General features: G+C 35.9%; 1 protein-coding gene and 1 non-coding gene across 2 annotated transcripts in view; both read left to right on the top strand.

The window, feature by feature from the left end:
• Positions 1-19,277, top strand: part of LOC150110443 (uncharacterized) — a 102,593-nt gene that overhangs the window by 49,259 nt on the left and 34,057 nt on the right. The window contains exon 3 of the mRNA XM_090393890.1: positions 13,463-13,523. Coding sequence (XP_090250016.1) covers positions 13,463-13,523 — 61 coding nt within the window. The remainder of the gene's footprint in view (positions 1-13,462; positions 13,524-19,277) is intronic.
• TRNAK-CUU (transfer RNA lysine (anticodon CUU)) lies at positions 5,419-5,491 on the top strand. Its single transcript has one exon. It is a non-coding gene; the product is annotated as a tRNA-Lys (tRNA).

Genomic DNA, 19,277 nt, shown 5'->3' with positions numbered 1-19,277 from the left:
CAGAGATACCTTCTGATTCTAGGAACAAATTTCACACTCCTTGACCTCGAGTTCCTTATTTTACATTCTCCTTGAGAAAGTTGTCTTGCAAGAATTCAATAAATTTCTCTTCATTCTTATCATGAGATTTCTCTTCAGCCCAATCAATGTTTGGATAATTAAAGTTACCCATAACGATCACTCATTTAGTACCCATAAGTCTAAATTGGCGATGCATTTCTTTATCCTCTGCAACTGAGCTGCCAGGTCTGTAGCCACACCCATCATATATTTTGTTCTGTTAGCCTCCATTTCACACCAGATAGCCTCAAACTCACCGCTACATGGGGAATTGTTACTATCGCTATTTTCTTGCATTTCTACCCTAACTGGACTCACGATCACAAGGAGGGGGTCTGGAAAGTTCTGATAAACTCCTAGAACAGAAATGTTTTTTTATAAGAAATTTTTTTATTTTCCCATATAAAAATGTTTTTTCAGAAAATATCTTTTTGTTCTAGGTGTTTGTTAGAACTTTCTAGAATCCCCCTCGTAAATCATCTGATATCATTAGTAGTAACCCCCCCCCCCGATTCTATCTCTTCTGTCATTCCTAAAAATAGTATGCCCATTACACTTTATCCCAGTTACCATATCTGATTCTGATAGCCAGGCTTCACTGATGCCAATAATCTTAGGCCACATTGTATTCAATAAAGCAACAAATTCAAACCTTTTGTTTCTGATGCTCCTGGTATTTGTGTAAAGATAACAAATTATCACCTAGCCTATTCTTATAATTTGATATACAATCTATTTGGCCTTGTTGTAGAACTTTCTCTTTTCCCTCCCCAGACATACTCAAAAGGTCTGAACCCAAAGCATATATATCCACCCCTTTCTCCATTTGCATACTATAGCTGAACTTTCACACATTTTTCCCTATTTCTCCTTTGATTATCTAGTTTTCTTGGCTCTCTGCATTAGGTCTCATCACCAAATGAATTCAAGTACAGGCCATCTCTCTCTCTTATACAAGTCTTTTCTTGTATATCATCAAACACACTCCACACATTAAAAAAAAAAAATTAAATAATTTTAGGGGAATAAGCATAGTGGCATCCATTAGCTGACGTCTGAGTTGAATAATTTGGTTCACACAAACATTTCAGAAAAGCAGGCTGGATTTATGAACGGAGAAGTCCCGTATAGATAACATTCATAATTTGGCAGATGTCAGAGAAGATGACTGTGAAAGAATGAGTTCTCCATTGGTTTTTATACACCTGAGAAAGGCTTATGACTCAATGCCAATTACCCAACTGGAAGGCATTTAGGAATTACCATCCATTACTTCCATTTATAAAAACACTTGCAATGATAAACCTCATAATCTTTTTTTTTTCCCCCTCCAAGTATTTCTTGACTTTACAGGACCACATTTATCATATACAATGTTCCTCTCACTAGAAAGGAAGGTTGGAGTGGATGAATCACTCATCCAGCTGACCATCTATGATATAGCCTGGACAACATTTAAAGTTAGATGAAAGATTTCAAAAGAATTCAGAGCAATAAAAGGGCTAACTCATGGGTGTGAAATCTCTTACCTCCCCCACCCCCCCTCAAATGGAACACTCATTCCTCAACAGGAATGAGTGTTCCATTTGAGGAGGGGGGGGGATACATTCTTTGCTTTTAAGTGACAATCAGATGATAATAGCCAAGACAGAGATGATGCAGAATATATGACTAAAAAGTTAATACATATGAATTGGCAGGACTTAGATAAATCTTCAGAAAAACAGAATATCTAGCAATAGGAGGAGATGGGTATGATTTGGATATACCAGAAGTAGTAAAAATAATATCATTTGGGCACTTTAAATATCCATGGACGATACTGCATAAATCTGGCACTTGTGAAAAAGATATGGATTATCACATAAGTCAAGTGATAAGAACATTGCATATGATAAATGTGGTCCTGTGGAGTTAAGAAATACTTGGGAAAAAAAAAAAGATTATGAGGTTTATCATTGAAAATGTTTTTATAAATGGAGGTAAAGAATGGTCATTAACACAGTCAGAAACAAAAGTTATGCTGTAATAGAATGGATGTCCTAAGAAGAAGCTGTTGTATCTCTAAGATACAACTAGTGAATTTGATCAGAGAATGAATCTCAAGTAACTTGGAGAGAAGGAATATTGCAAACCACAAGGGAAAGGACTTGGGATGACAACCTGTGGACAGATAGGACGGTTTGGCATTAGGCAATAAAAGGCAACCACCGACAAATGCCTTCAAAAAAGTAAGGAAAAAAAAAGATTTTGGCATGATGTTGTAAATTTTTTACATTACATAGGAATTGAAGAGTTGAGAAGCATGCTCAGCGAATATCAGGAAAGATATGGAAAGAAACAAACTATATGAAGAAGTAAAGAAGGCATACTAGAAAGCAAAAAAACAAATGAAAAAAGATATGGTGATATATGGTAATTCCATTATTAAAGATATGCTGGACAGGTGAGCAAAAAGCATATTTTCCAGAACTTAATGATTCAGGAGATGTGATTATAGTTATATATAAACAAGTAGAATGAGTGGATGATATAATTGCATTTTTGGAACAAATGATTTTGAAAGGGAATAAATTTGATACTATAAATATGAAAGGGAACAAATGAATTTGATAGGGTATGTGGAAGAGCTGACTGAGGTGAAAAGAACAGCAAGAGAAAGAGTAAGATTGTGAATGTTGCCATGGTACAACAGGAGTGAGCTGGAGTTGTGAATTTTGATTTGGTGAGTAGATTGTTTGGTGAAAGGATGAATGGGAAGTTAGAACATGCTCTGAATGCAAAGTCAGATCATGCACCCAGATTGTCAAGGGGTTTCTCTCTGAATGATTGAAATCATGTATTAAATTAAGAGGTTGAAGTAGTGAGTGTAATAACATTGAGAGAGAGAAGATGTGTTAGGGATGACTCTGGGGAATGGTGAGACTAATTTTGGCAAGAAATAGAAAGTGAAAACTCTGGAAATGGGAAATTTTGTTGAGGAGTTATCAGAGGTTTACCAATATTAAGTTACCAGAATACTCAACAACTTGGTGGTTGGCTAGCATTCATATATACTATTTCCAGACGTACTAGGAAAAGGTAAGCTGTTTTTAGCAGTGATAGATGTAGCCTGACCCAAAGTTATCAACATCAGTGAGACTCAGTTGACAGCAGCAGAAGATATCCATCCATACAGGAATGCAGTGATCTGTTTAGTGTATTCAGGAAGGACTGACAAGATAGGAAGGGTGTGTGTGTGTGGGGGGGAAGTATTGTTAATGATTGCACAATAATTAAATTCAGCCAGAGTAGAAATCTCCACAGGTGATAACATGAATAATTTAGACATATAGGACAAAATACACAGTTGGGTACATCTTCAGAGCAGGATCATCTGAAGACTGTGAACTACATAGCAAATTTATGACAGATGACAACATTCAATTGGATTGGTTGGCACAATAACCAATCACAGTGTCTAGGTGCTACTGTCTCAGAGGTCACCCTGCCTCTCCTTCTGAGTGGTTTAAAACTACTAGAACGCTAAGAATTAGACCCACTGCACTATCTGTACATCTTTTGCATTAGTATACTTTTAAGAATCATGTGAAGTCTGGAAACAATTGGGAGGGGGGGTGTCTTTAATGGGAATAAATGCAAATATATAATATTGGTGATATTGCTATTTGGTGGATGAGCACTGCACACCTAGCACATCCAGAATATTCACCCATCTGGAATATATGAATGGATGAATCACTTAATTTAACACAATTGTAAAAAATAAATTTCTAATAATGAATACAAAATTGTTCTTTTTTTGACTGTCTTCCAAATGCAAGAAATCGTCATGAAATCCTTGTTTAGGTTAAGTTGATGTAGAAAGACCTCACCAAATTCTTGGACTGATCATTAAACTTAATGGAAGTGTGTGTGTTGAGATTGAGAGAGAATATGTGGAAGGCAAATGTGTCAATGCTTTATATTCCAGCATAATTAAATACTTTAACTTAATTTGTTTGTTCCTTAATAGTTTCTGCAATTGTGTTAGCTCTGAAGATGGCATTATTGCACTAGAAAAATATTAGCTTTGACCATCCAAATGGCTACATGGATAAAATACATCACAAATGTCAGCCTCATTGGCCGAGTGGTTAGCGTATCTGCTCTCCAGCCAAAAGGCTGCGGGTTCGAATTCCACTGTGGGCATGGATGTTTGTGATTGTCTGTGAAAATACTAGTGGTGGTCAGTAGTAGATGGTGTTGGTATAGATGATAAAGGTAGTTGCGATTGGTGGAGATGGAGAGTTGTAGAGTATGTGCTCTCCCTCGATGAGTCTTTGGACTCCCTGGAGGTGTTATGTAATGTTAATAATAAAATATAAGCTTTATATCCATGTTATTTCAGTAGTATCCAAACGTTATATTAACTTCATGAACATGATGTGTTCCATTTGCTTACAATCTCCATGCTAAAAATCTACTTCACACACACCCTTCTTCATCACACTCATCACAACTTCGATGGCTTCTGGTTCTTCTTCTCACCTTTTTCTTTTTTTTTTTTATATTTCCTTCTGTATTAATATGATAAAATCCCTTCACAAACTAAGACTTCTCTATCATATCACCTTTTTTTCTCTTATCCACCAAATTCTGTAATTTACATTCCTTTATCCTCTTCATAACCAACATTCCAGAGTCCTAATATTGCCTTATTCACTCATCGGTGTACCTTCTACAGTGTTTCCACGTCACATTGAAAATGCGGTAACTGAGAACAGTGGCCTAAGTATAATCTGACTAGTGCTTTATACAATATCACAACCATCTCCTTATTTCTGTATACCAGTTTACTCCATATTATAATGGAAATACAATACGCATCTTTGAAACACTTGCAATATGTCCTCTAAACTTCAGTCTCTTGTCAACTATCACTCCCAGATCTCGAATCTTATTCACTTCCTGCATTACAGTTCCATCAGTATAGTACACAGCTTTATACATCTTCACTGCAAAATGCATATCTTGCACTAATTAATATTAAAACTACTATCCCACTCATTAATTGCCCAAGTTAACAGTCTATTCAAATATTCCTGAAGGGGAATTAACATGCATTACCCTTTATAATTCTTCTCAACTTTGCATCATCAACAGACAACTGATGATTTGCAGGAAATATCTTTAACAAATTAGTTAAACTGCAGGAGTGGGCCCATCAACAAAACCCTAGGACACATCATGTATTCAGAGAACCAATCTCTGGGTCCATCTAACCAATATACTTTCCATTCCCATTCTCTGCAGCTTCTACACCAACCTGTCATGAGGTAATCTATCAAATGTTTTTTGATAGATTATATATTGAGCGCCCATCTAGCTCAGTTGGTAGAGCATGAGACTCTTAATCTCGGGGTCACAGGTTCAAGCCCCACGTTGGGCGTGAAAGTACTTCTTTTTGCTGGCCTGGTTGGCCGAGTGGTTAGCGTATCTGCTCTCCAGCCAAAAGGCTGCGAGTTCAAATCCTGCCGTAGGCATCGATGTTTGTGATTGTCTATGAAAATACTAGTGGTGGTGGGCGGTAGATGGCATTGGTGTAGTTGCAGTTCATTGTAGTTGATGGATTTGAGTGGTGGAGACAGAGTTTCAGAGTAGGTGCCCTCCCTTGGTGAGTCTTTGGACTCCCTGGAGGTGTCATATAATAATAATAATCTCTCTTATCTAACACACTTGTTACTTTATCATAAAATGCAAGTGATTGCTAAAAAAAAAATTCCTTGCAAATCTATGCTGACAATCATCCAAATCCTGTATTCTACTCCTAAGTGGTGACGGAGAGTTGCAGAGTAGGTGCCCTCCCTCGGTGAGTATTTGGACTCCCTGGAGGTGTCATATAACAATAATAATCTCTCTTATCTAACAAACTTGTTACCTTATCATAAAATGCAAGTGATTGCTAAAATAAGACTACCTTTAGCAAAAACCTATGCTGACAATCATCCAAATCCTGTATTCTACTCCTAACTAACCTAATTCCTTGATTACATCTACAGGTATACAGACTGGTCTGTAATTGGAAACTTTTATCCTACAACCGTGCATGTGGAGTGGTAACACTGCTCAAGCATGGTTCTAGCAGTCATGCAGTGGAGAAGGTTCTATTTCTTAGTAACCTTCCCCACTGCAAGATTACTGAATTCTTCTGAAATGCATTACCCTAAGATTACAGCCTTTTTGCAATTCTGATTTCTTTCAAGAGATCTAGCACTTGAGATTATTATATTATTTGCATATCATGTAGCTCATAAAGCATCAGCAGTATTAAGGGAAAGATGTGAAATTGCTTTATTTTATAAGCTTGGTAGCTTGGGGAAAAACTGCTAGGTCTTTATTCACAATTATTTGTTAGCTTTCATTATTTTTTATTCAAAAACTTTATATTTTGTACTTTTGCATTTATACAAGGACATATATTTTAATCTTTCTTCTCTAAGTGTTTTTTAAGGCCACAAAATTATTATTTTTTTAAACTACTTTTGTTTTAAATTCTTAGGCTGTATTATTAGTATTTGCATTAGTTACAAAAAATAATTATTTTGGAATCATAAAATAAGTACAAACTTTTTCAAGTCTATTCACAAACTTTTAAAATTATGGTGCTTTCTATTTAGGAAAATAAGAGAATAAATTTCATTGCTGCCTCATCAAGTAGCTTTTTTTAAGAATTTCAGAGGTCACTGTTAATGGAGTTCATTATTAGAACAACGACCTTGAATAATTTTCAAGTACCAGTGAAGGTTAAGTATGTTCTTCAGATAAAAGAAGTTTCTAGGCTATAATTTATGATCATTAATCTCTCTCTCTCTCTCTACAAATTAAAGGAAATTTGCAGAGGACATTGGCTTATTAATTTTTTCATCTTTGGGTTCTGAGATAGAGTTGCCTTGAAATATGATGTTTGCACATTCACATATACAGAGAGAGAGAGAGAGAGAGAGCACCCATCAAATATAGATAAGTAAAATAAAAATGAAATAAAAGATAAGTGAATGTTACAAAATAGAATCTATGATTTATGTATTTGCACTCACACAGATGCACAACATTTTTATTCTGAATATTATTATTATTTAAGTGTATTTTGTGGTATTGATCGATTGCAAATATCAATTGAAAATGAATATATGTTCATAGAAGTTACATGAGTAATAATGTGTTAATATATAATACTATTCCAGGTCTTATCCCTTCTGCACATTTCCTGTAAAATCCTTTGACCAGCCTTTCCTTTTCTCATACCTTGATTTCACTTTCCCCCCCCCCCCCTCACTTATTTCAGTAATTAAGTTACTTTTATAATAGGGTGGCAAGTGTATTGGACAGGAGAGATGCATATAGTTATTTTTATTTATTTATTTATTTTTTTTTTGCTAAAGCATTTGATAGACTGCCACATGACAAACTACTGTTGAATATTTGAGCAAGATGGGGATGAATAATCGGTTGACATGGTTACAGGGATAGTTAGCTGATAGGAGGCAGTGAGTTGTGTATAGAGATGCATTATTCTGAAAAAGAAAGGTATTTTTTCAGAAATCGGATATCACAGTTCTGTTTTAGGAGTAATGTTTATTTTTTATAACAGGGAGGTATTAGAGGACTTTGAGAAGCAGTATTAAAGTGTTTGCAGATGATGCAAAATTAGGAAGAACACTGCCAAAAAAAGCTCTGATGCTGTTACAAGAGAATTTGAATGTCATTGATACTTTGGGCCGAAACATGGAGATGTCATTTCAGCATTGTTAAGTATAAGGTCATATATTTTGGCCATAAAAGATGGAAGGAGGTTTATTATATTGGAGTAACTTTGCTCCTGGCGAGGGAGGAGGCAAGGATTCTTGTTGGATAAGTAGCTGAAATTTGGGAGAGTGGGGATCATCACAAATGTTTTAAAGATTATCAAGAATATTTTTTGGCTTTTGTTTATCTACTTTCACACATTTATTTGCTTTCTTACATTTTTCTCCATATTCTCTCTGCATGCTGACTTACTTTCCAGGAACTTTCAGTGCACTTTCTTCCTTTCCATGACTGCCTCTTTAATGTCTTGAGTCCAACACGGAGTTCTGATTTTTCTATCCTTGCTAACAACTTCACCATCTCTCTCTCTCTGGCTAAATTAATCAGTGCTTTCTTCAGTCTGCCACAGAATATTCAAGACTTTTTTTTTTTTTTAACTCATTAAAAAAAATTTTTTTTAAAAAATAATATTTGAGTTTGGGTATGCCAACTGCAGAAAATACATTAAATTTAATATATTATATTTAATAATAATGCAGTCATGAGAGCAAGGCAAACTTTGCCTTTCAGAAAAATCTTAGTTGAAATCCCATCTTGTACAAAAGGAATCTTTTGTATAAGATAATGCTGGTGAGTTAGGTAAGCCCATATAGATATGACAGGATTCATACTAGAAGAGCATATACACAAATCTAGTATACTTGCCTTATATTCTTAGTTGTTTCAATGAATTTTAACCAGCCAGGTGCCCATCAGCCAACCATTATGTCTTAGTGAAGCATTCATTTGTTGATTTATTAATGAAGCATTTGTATATATTAATGTATTATTTATGTTTAGATTTAAAATCAACATGACCTCTGCTTACAAAAGGTGTGAATCTGTTAGTGTATCAGTAGCCCTAAGGTTTTTTTTTTTTTATATAATTAAATACAACATACTGTTTTTCTTCTCTGTGCAATGCTATGCTGAATTTTTTCTTTTTTTTTTAATGAAAGTAGATATTTGACTGAAACAATACTACTTTTCAATTTTTTTTTTTTTTTTTTTTCCAATTATTATTATTTCAACATTTGACCTCCATGGAGTTAGAAACTCATCATGGGAGGTACTCACTATTGCATACAATGCTCATTCAACTGCATCTTAAACTGATTCAATGTGTCCACATCCACAACACTCAGGCAATGCATTCCACTCACTAACCACCCTCCATGCAAAGAGCCTGCTTCTCACTCCTTTGCTCACACCCTCCTTATACAGTTTCCAGCAATGGCCTCTTGTTCTACTCTCCCATTCTATGAAAAATCTCTTCCATGTCTACTTGATAACAACCCCTGACCAGCTTATATGTCTCAATCATATCCCCTCCTCTTCCTCCTATTCACGAGGCTCTGCAGCTTACATTCTCTCAATCTGTCCTCGTACTCCACATTCCAAAGACCACTGACTACTTTTGTGAATCTTCTCTGTACCCTTTCCAACATATCCTCATCGCCATGAAAACCTGGCAACCTAGTCTGTGCACTATAATCCATATGAGGCCTGATCAAGGCCTTACAATAGAATCATAACCTCTCTATTTCTGCATGTCAGGGTTCTTGCATCATTGCCATTATTCGATGTGATGTCTTCACAACTTGTACAATGTGGCCCCTGAATTTCAGGTCCTTGTCCACCATCACTCCTAGATCCCTCATCTCCTCTACTTCTGTTAAAGTTTCCCCACCAAGTGTATACTTTGCATCCCATCGTTACTTACCAAATCTCAAAACATTACACTTGGCAACATTGAACTGAAGTTCCACTTACCTGCCCATTCATGCAATCTATTCAAGTCCTCTTGTAAGGCATTAACATCAGCCAGACTGTGCATTGTTCTCCCCAGTTTTGCATCATCCGCAAACAGCTGGATATCACTAGTTAAACTCGACCCGATATCATTAACATACAAATTGAACAACAATGGTCCCAAAACTGATTCCTGCGGCACATTGGTGACCTTTCTCTTTCGAGATGCTGTACCCCCATATCAACTTTCTGATACCTATCTGACAGCCAGTCACTGATCCAACACAGAAGTCTGTTATCCAATCCCATCTGTTTCAATTTATTTAATTAATACAAAATCCAAGTACACCACTGTATATGCATCTCCCTTGTTCAAGGTATTTGTCACTTTGTTGTAGTACATAAGTAAGTTAGTGAAACATGATCTCCTCTTAATAAACCCATGCTGATAACCACAGAGAATACTGCTGTTATCAACCCATTTCTGTATCCTACTTCTCACCCATCTTTCAAGCACCTTCACCACAACTCCAGATATACAGACCGGCCTATAATTTGAAGCTACAGCCTTATTACCGCCTTTATGCAGTGGAACAATTTTATCCTCCTTCCTATGCTGTTGCAGAACTCTTATTAAACAGACATGCCAATGCTTCTACCAGTTCCCTGGAACATTTCCTTAAGATGCTTGGTGACATGTCATCAAATCCTATTGCCTTATTAACATCGAGGTTATTTCCTCAAATACCTCCTGCTCACTCACAATTAAGCTATCCCCTCCTATGTCCTCTACACTTAAGTTCCTCATGATTCCACCCTGATCAGGATGAAACACACTTATAAATTGATCACTGAATACCTCAACAATATTTTCTGCAGCAGTTACCATTCTACCACTTTTATCCCTTAAATTCATCTTTCCATGATCATTCTTCTACTTCTACTTGCCACATATCTAAAAAACTCTCTAAGGTTTTTTCTTAGCCTGATTTGCCAATTTCTGCTCATACTCTACTTTTGTTTTCCTTACTAACTGAGTCACTCTCCTGGCTTGTTCTTTATATTCTTCATGTGACTGATTACCATTATTCATCTTGTACTTCCTCCAAAGTATTTTCTTTTTCCAGATTTCATGCTTAAGCTCCACATTCATCCATTTTACACCTACCTTATTCAGCCTTTTGGCCTTTGGGATACATTCGTACATTGATGTTGTAAGTTCCCATGCAGCATTTATTTCCTTACAGCTCAATTCCTCATTCTATGTTATAGCTCGAAGTTGTCTCCTAAGTTTATCATAAGTCATAATCACCAGCCTTATAATTCCTTATATTTCCTCGCAAAAGCCTGCATATGACTAGCCACAACACAGGTGATTACTTCATGATTACTTTCACCAACTGGAGGAAAATGTGAAACCCCTCTAACAATTACATCCTCTGATGAAATGATCAGATATAGAACTCTTGATCCTTGCGTGCCTTCCTTTACGTGCTGCCTGAGATAGTAATCTCTCTCTCAAGAACTCGAGAAATTCACTTTCCTTATTCCTATGCTATCTCTTCATTCCAATCTATACCGCCATAATTAAAATCATCCATAATAATTACCCTTCCTTTGTTCACTAATCCAAGTTGTTTATACATTTCTTCATCACTGCCTTCCACATTCCCAGGCCTATAGCAACATCCAACTAAATATGTCTTCCTCTCAACCTCCACGCTACGCCACACTACCTTATAACCATTGCCACTATTTCCCCCTTCATGTCTACCTTATGTGGACTTAATTCCCCTGCTATCATCAGTAGCACTCCCCCCCTCCCTTCCTGCCATTTCTATCCTCACGAAAAATACTGTACCCTTCCATTTCTATTACCGTTATGATATCATCTTCATTCATCCATGTTTTACTTATTTCAATGATTTGGGGGTGAATAAACTCAATCACTGAAACCATTTCATCCCCTTTATTTTTGATACTTCTTGCATTTGTAAACAAACACAACAGTTCATTTTTAGGTCTACAGCCAGTCCTATCCAAGCCATATGTTGGTTGTGATTTCTCCACTACACCTGCCAAATCACCTTTATCACATATACCTGCTCAGTCTCCACTTCTCCACCCACATTGCAATATACTCCATTGTTATATACGCATTCACTGCTGCTTTCAACATTCACTCTCTCTCTCTCTATGCCATATCTCCCTATCCACCCGAGCTCCCCCATTTCCCTGTTCCTCTTGTATTCCCATTCTCTCTTCTTCTCTCACACTACTACTGTTTCCACTGCCAAGCACTGCTGTCTCTTCAGTACCACTCTCTTGATTTTTCTCTTCATCTCTTTCTTTTGATCTCTGGCATGCATCACACACTGTACTTCCACACACTATACTTTTATCCAGCAACACTTTCTCCAGTACACTCACTCCAAAGCCATTTCAATGCAACCCATCACGCCTGTATAATTTCATTCTTCCCTCAAACACATGCCATACATCCACGAACTCCACTCCCTTCTCCTCACACAGTTCCACCAACATACCATTCATGATTTTGGCTCTCCGTTGCAACTTATCATCATCATCATCATACCTAGGTAACACACTGACAACCTTTCCTACTACACTGCACATCTTCTCAATAGCCTCCTGAAATTTGTCCTCGCATCCTTCTTATGTCCAGTTAGATCATTTGACCCTACAATCACAACTAACTCTCTCGCTCGTTTCTTCCTCATGTCCAACGCCTTAATTATCATACTCATTCTCCCACTGGATAGCAGACTTTATGGACTCTATCAGAAACTAGCCCTCTAATTATGGAGTCTCCATATACTGCTATCCTGGAATCACTTGTCACTTATTTTACTCTTTTGCTCTTTCATTCTGATTTTTTGCATACTTTCATTAATTTCCACTAGACGCATAACATCACTCAACATATTCTTCATTTCATTTTTCATTTCCAATATCTGTTTCATTAAATCTTGCATTCCAACAACTTCACTCTCTATCTCGCTGCCTCTTGTTCGGCTGCACTTGCTGTCTTGCAAAATGATTATCCTCAAATGTTCCTTTAGCTTCAGGAAGTTAGAAGTGGTTTAGTTCAAGGTGGTGAAACCTACTGTTGAGGCTCTGCATTTTGTATGAAATATTTTCTTATGGTCCTGTTGGGAAAAGATGCTTTTTATCAGGACAGGTACTTTGACTCCATTTCTTCAATATTTGAAGTATTTTCAGCATTAGAACTCATTAAGGCCATGCTGTAAGTATGAATATTGAATACACTACAGCATTGACTTCCTAGAAAGCAGAGCAATGGTTGTATTGTAAACATATACAGCCCACTGTTAAAAATCATCGATGTCAACAAATTTGTTCCCACAAATAGCTGTTGTTTTCTGATTAAAATACCAACTGCTGGAATGTTTTTTGCAGTAAGAAGCACAGCTGACAGGTACTGCATCCTTACACTGTATTTGCACTTGTGATTTATGTTTAATTTTCATTGCTCCAGGGAAAGGATTGGCATTCTGACTGCAAACCATTGGAATGTTTTCTGCAATCAGAAGCACAATTCAGTTTGTACATTATTCTAGTTTGTACATCATTATAGCAGTGAAAATGAAGTGCTCTCACACTTCATTTTCACTGCTATAATTTATATTTAATTCACATTGCTTCAGGGGTTTGTTTCATTAAAAAAAGAAAAAGGAGACATTACTTTTCATATTGTTATATGATATTTTTTCTAAGCAAAGAAAGTTTCTTTTGAATTGTTGAATCTTCTCATAGTTAACTATTCTGCAATTATTTTCAGTCATGTGGGGAGTTGGAGCAGACATTGCCTTTCACAGACACCAGTTAGGAGTCTATGTCTTGTATGTATTTGTTCTTCAGTATTTTTTATAGTGATAGTCTTTAGTATGAATTAAACTTGTATTACAGTTTTGTTTGAAATTTATTTGCAAACTCATGTTATTAATTTGTATTACTTCTGTAAATATTAAGATTTTTGTTTTACATATAAACTGAAATATAATGATAATGTCTTGGTGAATCATGTTTACTATTAACACTGTATATATATGTCATTATTCATAATTTCATAATAAGAATAACAGTTGCTGTAAAGTTTCTCACATAATTTTCTACATGGGACTTCTGCTGTTCTCTATTGAGAAGTTTTAGTTAGGCTATTATAATGCTAATCATCACTGATGTCAATACCATTTTCATGATAAGTATCATAATAGTAACCATTTCTTGCCAAGTTGAAAATTATTTGTTAATTACAATATATTAATACTATAACTTGCCCATCTACAAAATATTACACATTGGAACATTCTCCATTAGTTTTAGAAGAAAAAGAAGATAAAGCAGCTGATATATGAACAATTGTTTGTATTCCCTGACTGATTCGCCTTTCAGGAATTATTCAAGAATTTATTCTAGATGCCCTATATAAATAATACAATTAATTTAATATTCAGTATTTATATCATTTTTGTATATAAAAAAAATCATTGATGATCATTTGAATTGCAGTAGAGTACACCAACGATTTCAAATGACCCCACAAATAAAATTCTATAAGATTTAGGTCAGGTGACCAAGAAGGACACATACTAGTCTACCTCAGCCTGGCCATCTTTCAGGCCATCATCTTTAATCAAGATACCCTCAGGTCTCATGCGTAAAGTGTGGTAGCTCTGCCATGTATAAATCATGCATTTCTCCTCTACACTAAGGGGATGTTATCGAGCACATGTGAAAGATGCTTTCTACCACATTCTTCAAGAAGTCATAATATAACGGCCCTGTAAGCCTGTTTTACTGCTCTATTAGTCTGTTTTCAAAGATAATTGCTTCTACATTGATAGGCATCTTTGATGATACCTACTCCTATGTTGATAGAAATCGCTGCTGATGTCTTCACTCTCATTCAAAAAGTTTATCCTCATGTTTAGTGTTGAATACTATTACTATTCTTTTTTTTCCTCTGATTATCATTGCCTGAATATAACATCTTTATAATAATTTAGAAGAATCTTTCTCATGTTTGTCTTCATAAACACCAGTTTATGTACTTGGTACTTTCCTAGTTCTGCCAGTTCTATTTCTTTTCTGTTGATGCCTCTTATGCTGATGGTACTAATCTTCTTTTCTGCTGATGATGTGAAATTTACAAAATTTGTTCTGGTAGCTGACTTTTCACTGTTCATCCTAGTTTCCTGACAAACAGCAGAGGTGGTCTGGTGGTGAGGGGGGGTTGATTAACCTGTTGATGCCCCAGTTGGTATGAAATTCTATCATGTTGTACCATTTTTGCATTTCAGTTTAAGCCAGTAAAAATATAATTTGGTCAGCTAAATCCCAAATTGCCAACCCACCTTCAGTCTTTCTTATTCAGATGAATAGCTAATAATGGGATGCACCATGAGAAGGTGGGGATTGGACATTAGTCAGAAGCCCTGGTTGGTTCTCAGCATTACTTAAAAGGCATGAAGGTCTGTTCCAAGTTATCCAACTTTGACCTTTAACCAACTCCATTACAAAAACATTCGAATCTAATAACAGTCTGATAATGTCTATTAATGGGTTGACTATTATACCTCTGCTTGATGAGTAATCAATATACTGTTTCTGACTTTAGAAGGTGACAATGACAGCATATATAAGAGCTTTGACTAAGAAGTGGGCATATGTGTAATTGTTAAGCAGGTGATTGTAATAAACTGAAAAGGGTAGCTTGAGGAAGTGCCATAGCATGAGAAATTTCATGGTAGATAAGTTAATAGTGCATGAGAATTAGTTAAAAGGCATCTAAAGAAAGCTATATATACTTGACTATATCCCCAGAGTAAGAACTAATCACATGGGAGTTAAACGGATGAATAACAATAACAGCAAGAGCTGAATAAAAAAAGATGTTATGGATCTGATATTGAGTGAAGATGAGACTTGGGAGTGCCATAAAATGCTAGCAGAGTGATTGTTATGACTATGATGAGGAAGGGGAAATCAGATTTTGAAATGTTACCGAACAGGCCAAAAGAAATCTTAAGCACTTTTGCTATGTAGCAAGTAAATGGAGGAGTGATCATGGAAGAACTACCTTAGTGAATGTGGATGATAGAGAAGAAATAGCTGAGTTGTTAAATGTTCAAGACTGTGCCAGGAGAAATATTACAGATATCTATTTTGAATGATAAGAATCCATGATTAACATTGTTTTAAGAGTAATGGCATGATCATGACATTTAGATAAAATAAGCATTCTTCCTGAACAGCCAGAAATATTAAACAACAGTTTGTTGATGTTTAGCATAGTAGAAGATGGTGAGAGGGATATGGTTAATTTTGGCTTATATGTAACTTCAGTAAAAACTATTATGTTATTCTGTAGAAATCCAGTATATGACAGTAAATAATTCAGGTGATAATACTGATTCATGACTCAGGAGGTCAAGATAAGGAGGCAGTGATGGTCTCAATGAGAGCAACAGAATCAAAGGGCTTGAATGGGATGAGAAATTGTGGAAGGAAAGGACCAAAGGAATACCAGTATAAGAAGTGATGGGAATAAGAGTATATAGTTTGTAGCCTTATTACAGTTAGCCACTCTCCAAATAACTGGTGTCAGCCAGATGTCGTTAATGGAGGATGATGCATGGGAATAGAATATGATAATTATAATTTTTTAAAATGGGTATTACTGATGATTTCAGAAGAGTTGTCCATCTACCTACATGTGGAATTTAGATATTTATGGTGTGTTTCTACAAGCTAGGAAATGTAGAGGAAGATGGTTTTAAAATGTTGACAGATGAAACTTGTGAGGATAGAGAGGTGGGTGATAAGGATGGGTGACTTTAACTATATGGAAACATTGATCAGAAGAGGAAATAACATGTCTGAGTAAAAAAATTGAATTTTCCTTGAGCTACTTAGGCACAATTACCTTATGCAGCATGTAGTTGAAGCAACATGTGAGACAGGAGTGTTGAATTTAATAATATCATCTCATACAGTGATAATAGATGTTGTCCAATGCCACCAGTTGGGGAGCGTGATCATGTGAGGCAAGAGCTTCACAGAATGTGTTGAACTACAGAGCATGGGACTATGATAAATTAAGGAAACAGACTGGAGATGCAGTGGCTTGATCTGAGATATGATTTGAAATCTGTTACTTATGGCAGTGTCAGATTATATTCATAAGGTCTGAAAAAAGATAAATAAAGTAGGGATGAATCATGGAATTATTCAAGAGCTTCTGAGAAAGAGGATGTTATGTAGAAATATAAAGAACAGGATGTCCTTCATCATCATGAGAATTATAAGGTGCAGGCTAGGAAGGTGACGACTGTAATTAAGGAGAAATTGGCATATGAAAGGAGATTGGTTAAAGCAATAAAGTACTTCTAGAGAATTCTACAGTTATGTTGCTAGTAGAAGAAAGGGTGAATATGAAAGACTAACTTTAGCAGCTGGAGATAGAATGTGTCACATCTGCTGAAGATGTACTGTGAGTATTTTGTTAGTGTATTTCATGTAAGGATAAGCAGTAGAGTTGAATAACAATAAGAAGGACAAAAGAGTGACAGTTCAAGAATCAGAAATTAGAATATTAAGTAACCTTGATAACCATATTAATAAGGCTGACTGGATGAGATATCACCATGGATATGATGAGAATGCATGAAAGAGCTGGTTGTTCAACAAAAGTCTAGCAGTAGGAACATTCTCAAAGAGTGGAAAGAGAAAGAAAAATAGTCACACTGCATAAATGAGAATCAGTCAGTAGTGTCAACCTATAGGCCAGTATGTATATCAGGTGTATTGGTGAAGGTGTTAGAGAGGCTGGTTAGAAACAGATTACTAACCTGAATTGGTGAGTGCATATCTTTTGGCAGAGCAGCATGAGTTTCTTTTAGGGCAATCTCTTTAGTAACTTGGTTACATTTGATAATAGGATGACTAGTGTATTGGATAGTTTCCTCTATCCAGAAATGCTTATACAGTAATTTATCTGGACATGGCTAAAGCATTTGATAGCATACCACATGATAAATTACTATTGAAATTGAAAAAGAGGGGGATGGATAATCTGCTGGAAGCTTCGTTATAGGAATGGTTGACTAATAGGAGCGCTAACAAGTTGTATACGAAAAAAAGGAAGGTGATGAGTGATTTACTACAGAGTTCGGTTTTAGGAACACTGTTATTTAATTTATACATTAGTGATATAATTTAGGGTGTGGTAAGAGATATTCAGATGTTTGCTGATTATGCTAAATTAAAAGAGTAGTCTTCCACTGTATAAGGCACTAATCAGGCTTCATTTAGATTTCTGTGCACAGATCTGGTCACCTGCTATATTGGTGATAGGGAAACATTGAAGAGTATGCAGAGATAAATAACTAAGACTGTCTCAGGATTCTGGAATGTGGTTTGCAGATCTTGGTAGATAGGAGGAGGAGAGATAACATCATTGAGAAGTATAAGTTGATGAGAGTTTATCAAATGGATACAGGGGATTTATTGAATAGGCTGATAAGAGACAGCTTCCCTGGAAGCTGTCAAAAGGTCATGTGAGTAAGGAAGTGAAAAGATTTTTTGCACGACAGATGGTGATTGAGTGGAATACATTGCCAAAGCAGGTAAGTGCTCCAGCACTGCATGTCTTCAAGGCAAGGTATATGAGTGTTCAACCTCGCACAATGGATCTTTAGACTCCATGGAGGCTCTGAAATAATACTAATACAATTTTTTTGTCATTCCCTCACAGTAGGTTATAAACCTGTAGTACATTGCCGCTGAGGATTTTTTATTAGTTTTATATCTTTTTTGTACTTTTATTTAATTTTTTTACATAATCCTGAAACCCCACTCCAGAGATCAAACATGGAATGTTTTCAAGCCTCTTCAAGCATCCAGAAAGTGGGAAAGATCTCACACTGGGTGATGAAATTCATCTCCTGCCTAAAGACAATTACAAATATCCATGCTCATAGCGGGATTCAAACCACACTGGTCGAAAATGATTGAATGTACATTAATAAAGGCTAAGAATTTCTTAGTATAATTAATATGATTCAAATGTAATGAGTTGCTAGTCTGCATGTGAATGCCAATGGTCTTTGGTAGGCTGAATGGATGAAAACAGCCTGTAACTTCCCCACTGTTGGGTGAATGCCTCTCCTATTGCAGGAGGTTTGGACCTACTTCTCCCAGGGAGGCTGAAAGTTTCCTTAGTTTTACAACAGATAGGGGATACCTGGGCCATTTATATACTTGGCCCTTATTATTATTATTTTTTTTTTTTCAGCTAATTTCCATTGGTGAAGTACACAAATTTTATTGCTAATAGAAACATAATTATGAAGGCTTTTTTTTGTTTGCTGTTTAAATGAACAATGGATATCTTGCATAAGAATAGAGAATGTTTACAGCAATCCCTCAATTAATGTGCCTAAGGTGTTCTTTAAAATAGGCGTATTAATCGAAAACGCACTAATCGAATATAATAACTGAAATATAATTGAATATAATAACTAATCGAATATAATAACCTATGGGAAAAAGTATAATTCGTTCCTCAAATTTCTTTTTTGACCCTTAAATTT

The sequence above is a fragment of the Typopeltis vanoorti genome, chromosome 1, assembly GCF_054136105.1.
Source record: "Typopeltis vanoorti isolate ZY-2024b chromosome 1, IOZ_Tvanoo_1.0, whole genome shotgun sequence".
Lineage (NCBI taxonomy): Eukaryota > Metazoa > Arthropoda > Arachnida > Uropygi > Thelyphonidae > Typopeltis > Typopeltis vanoorti.
Note: the sequence above shows the minus strand (reverse complement) of the source record. Positions and strands in the feature narration are given on the sequence as shown.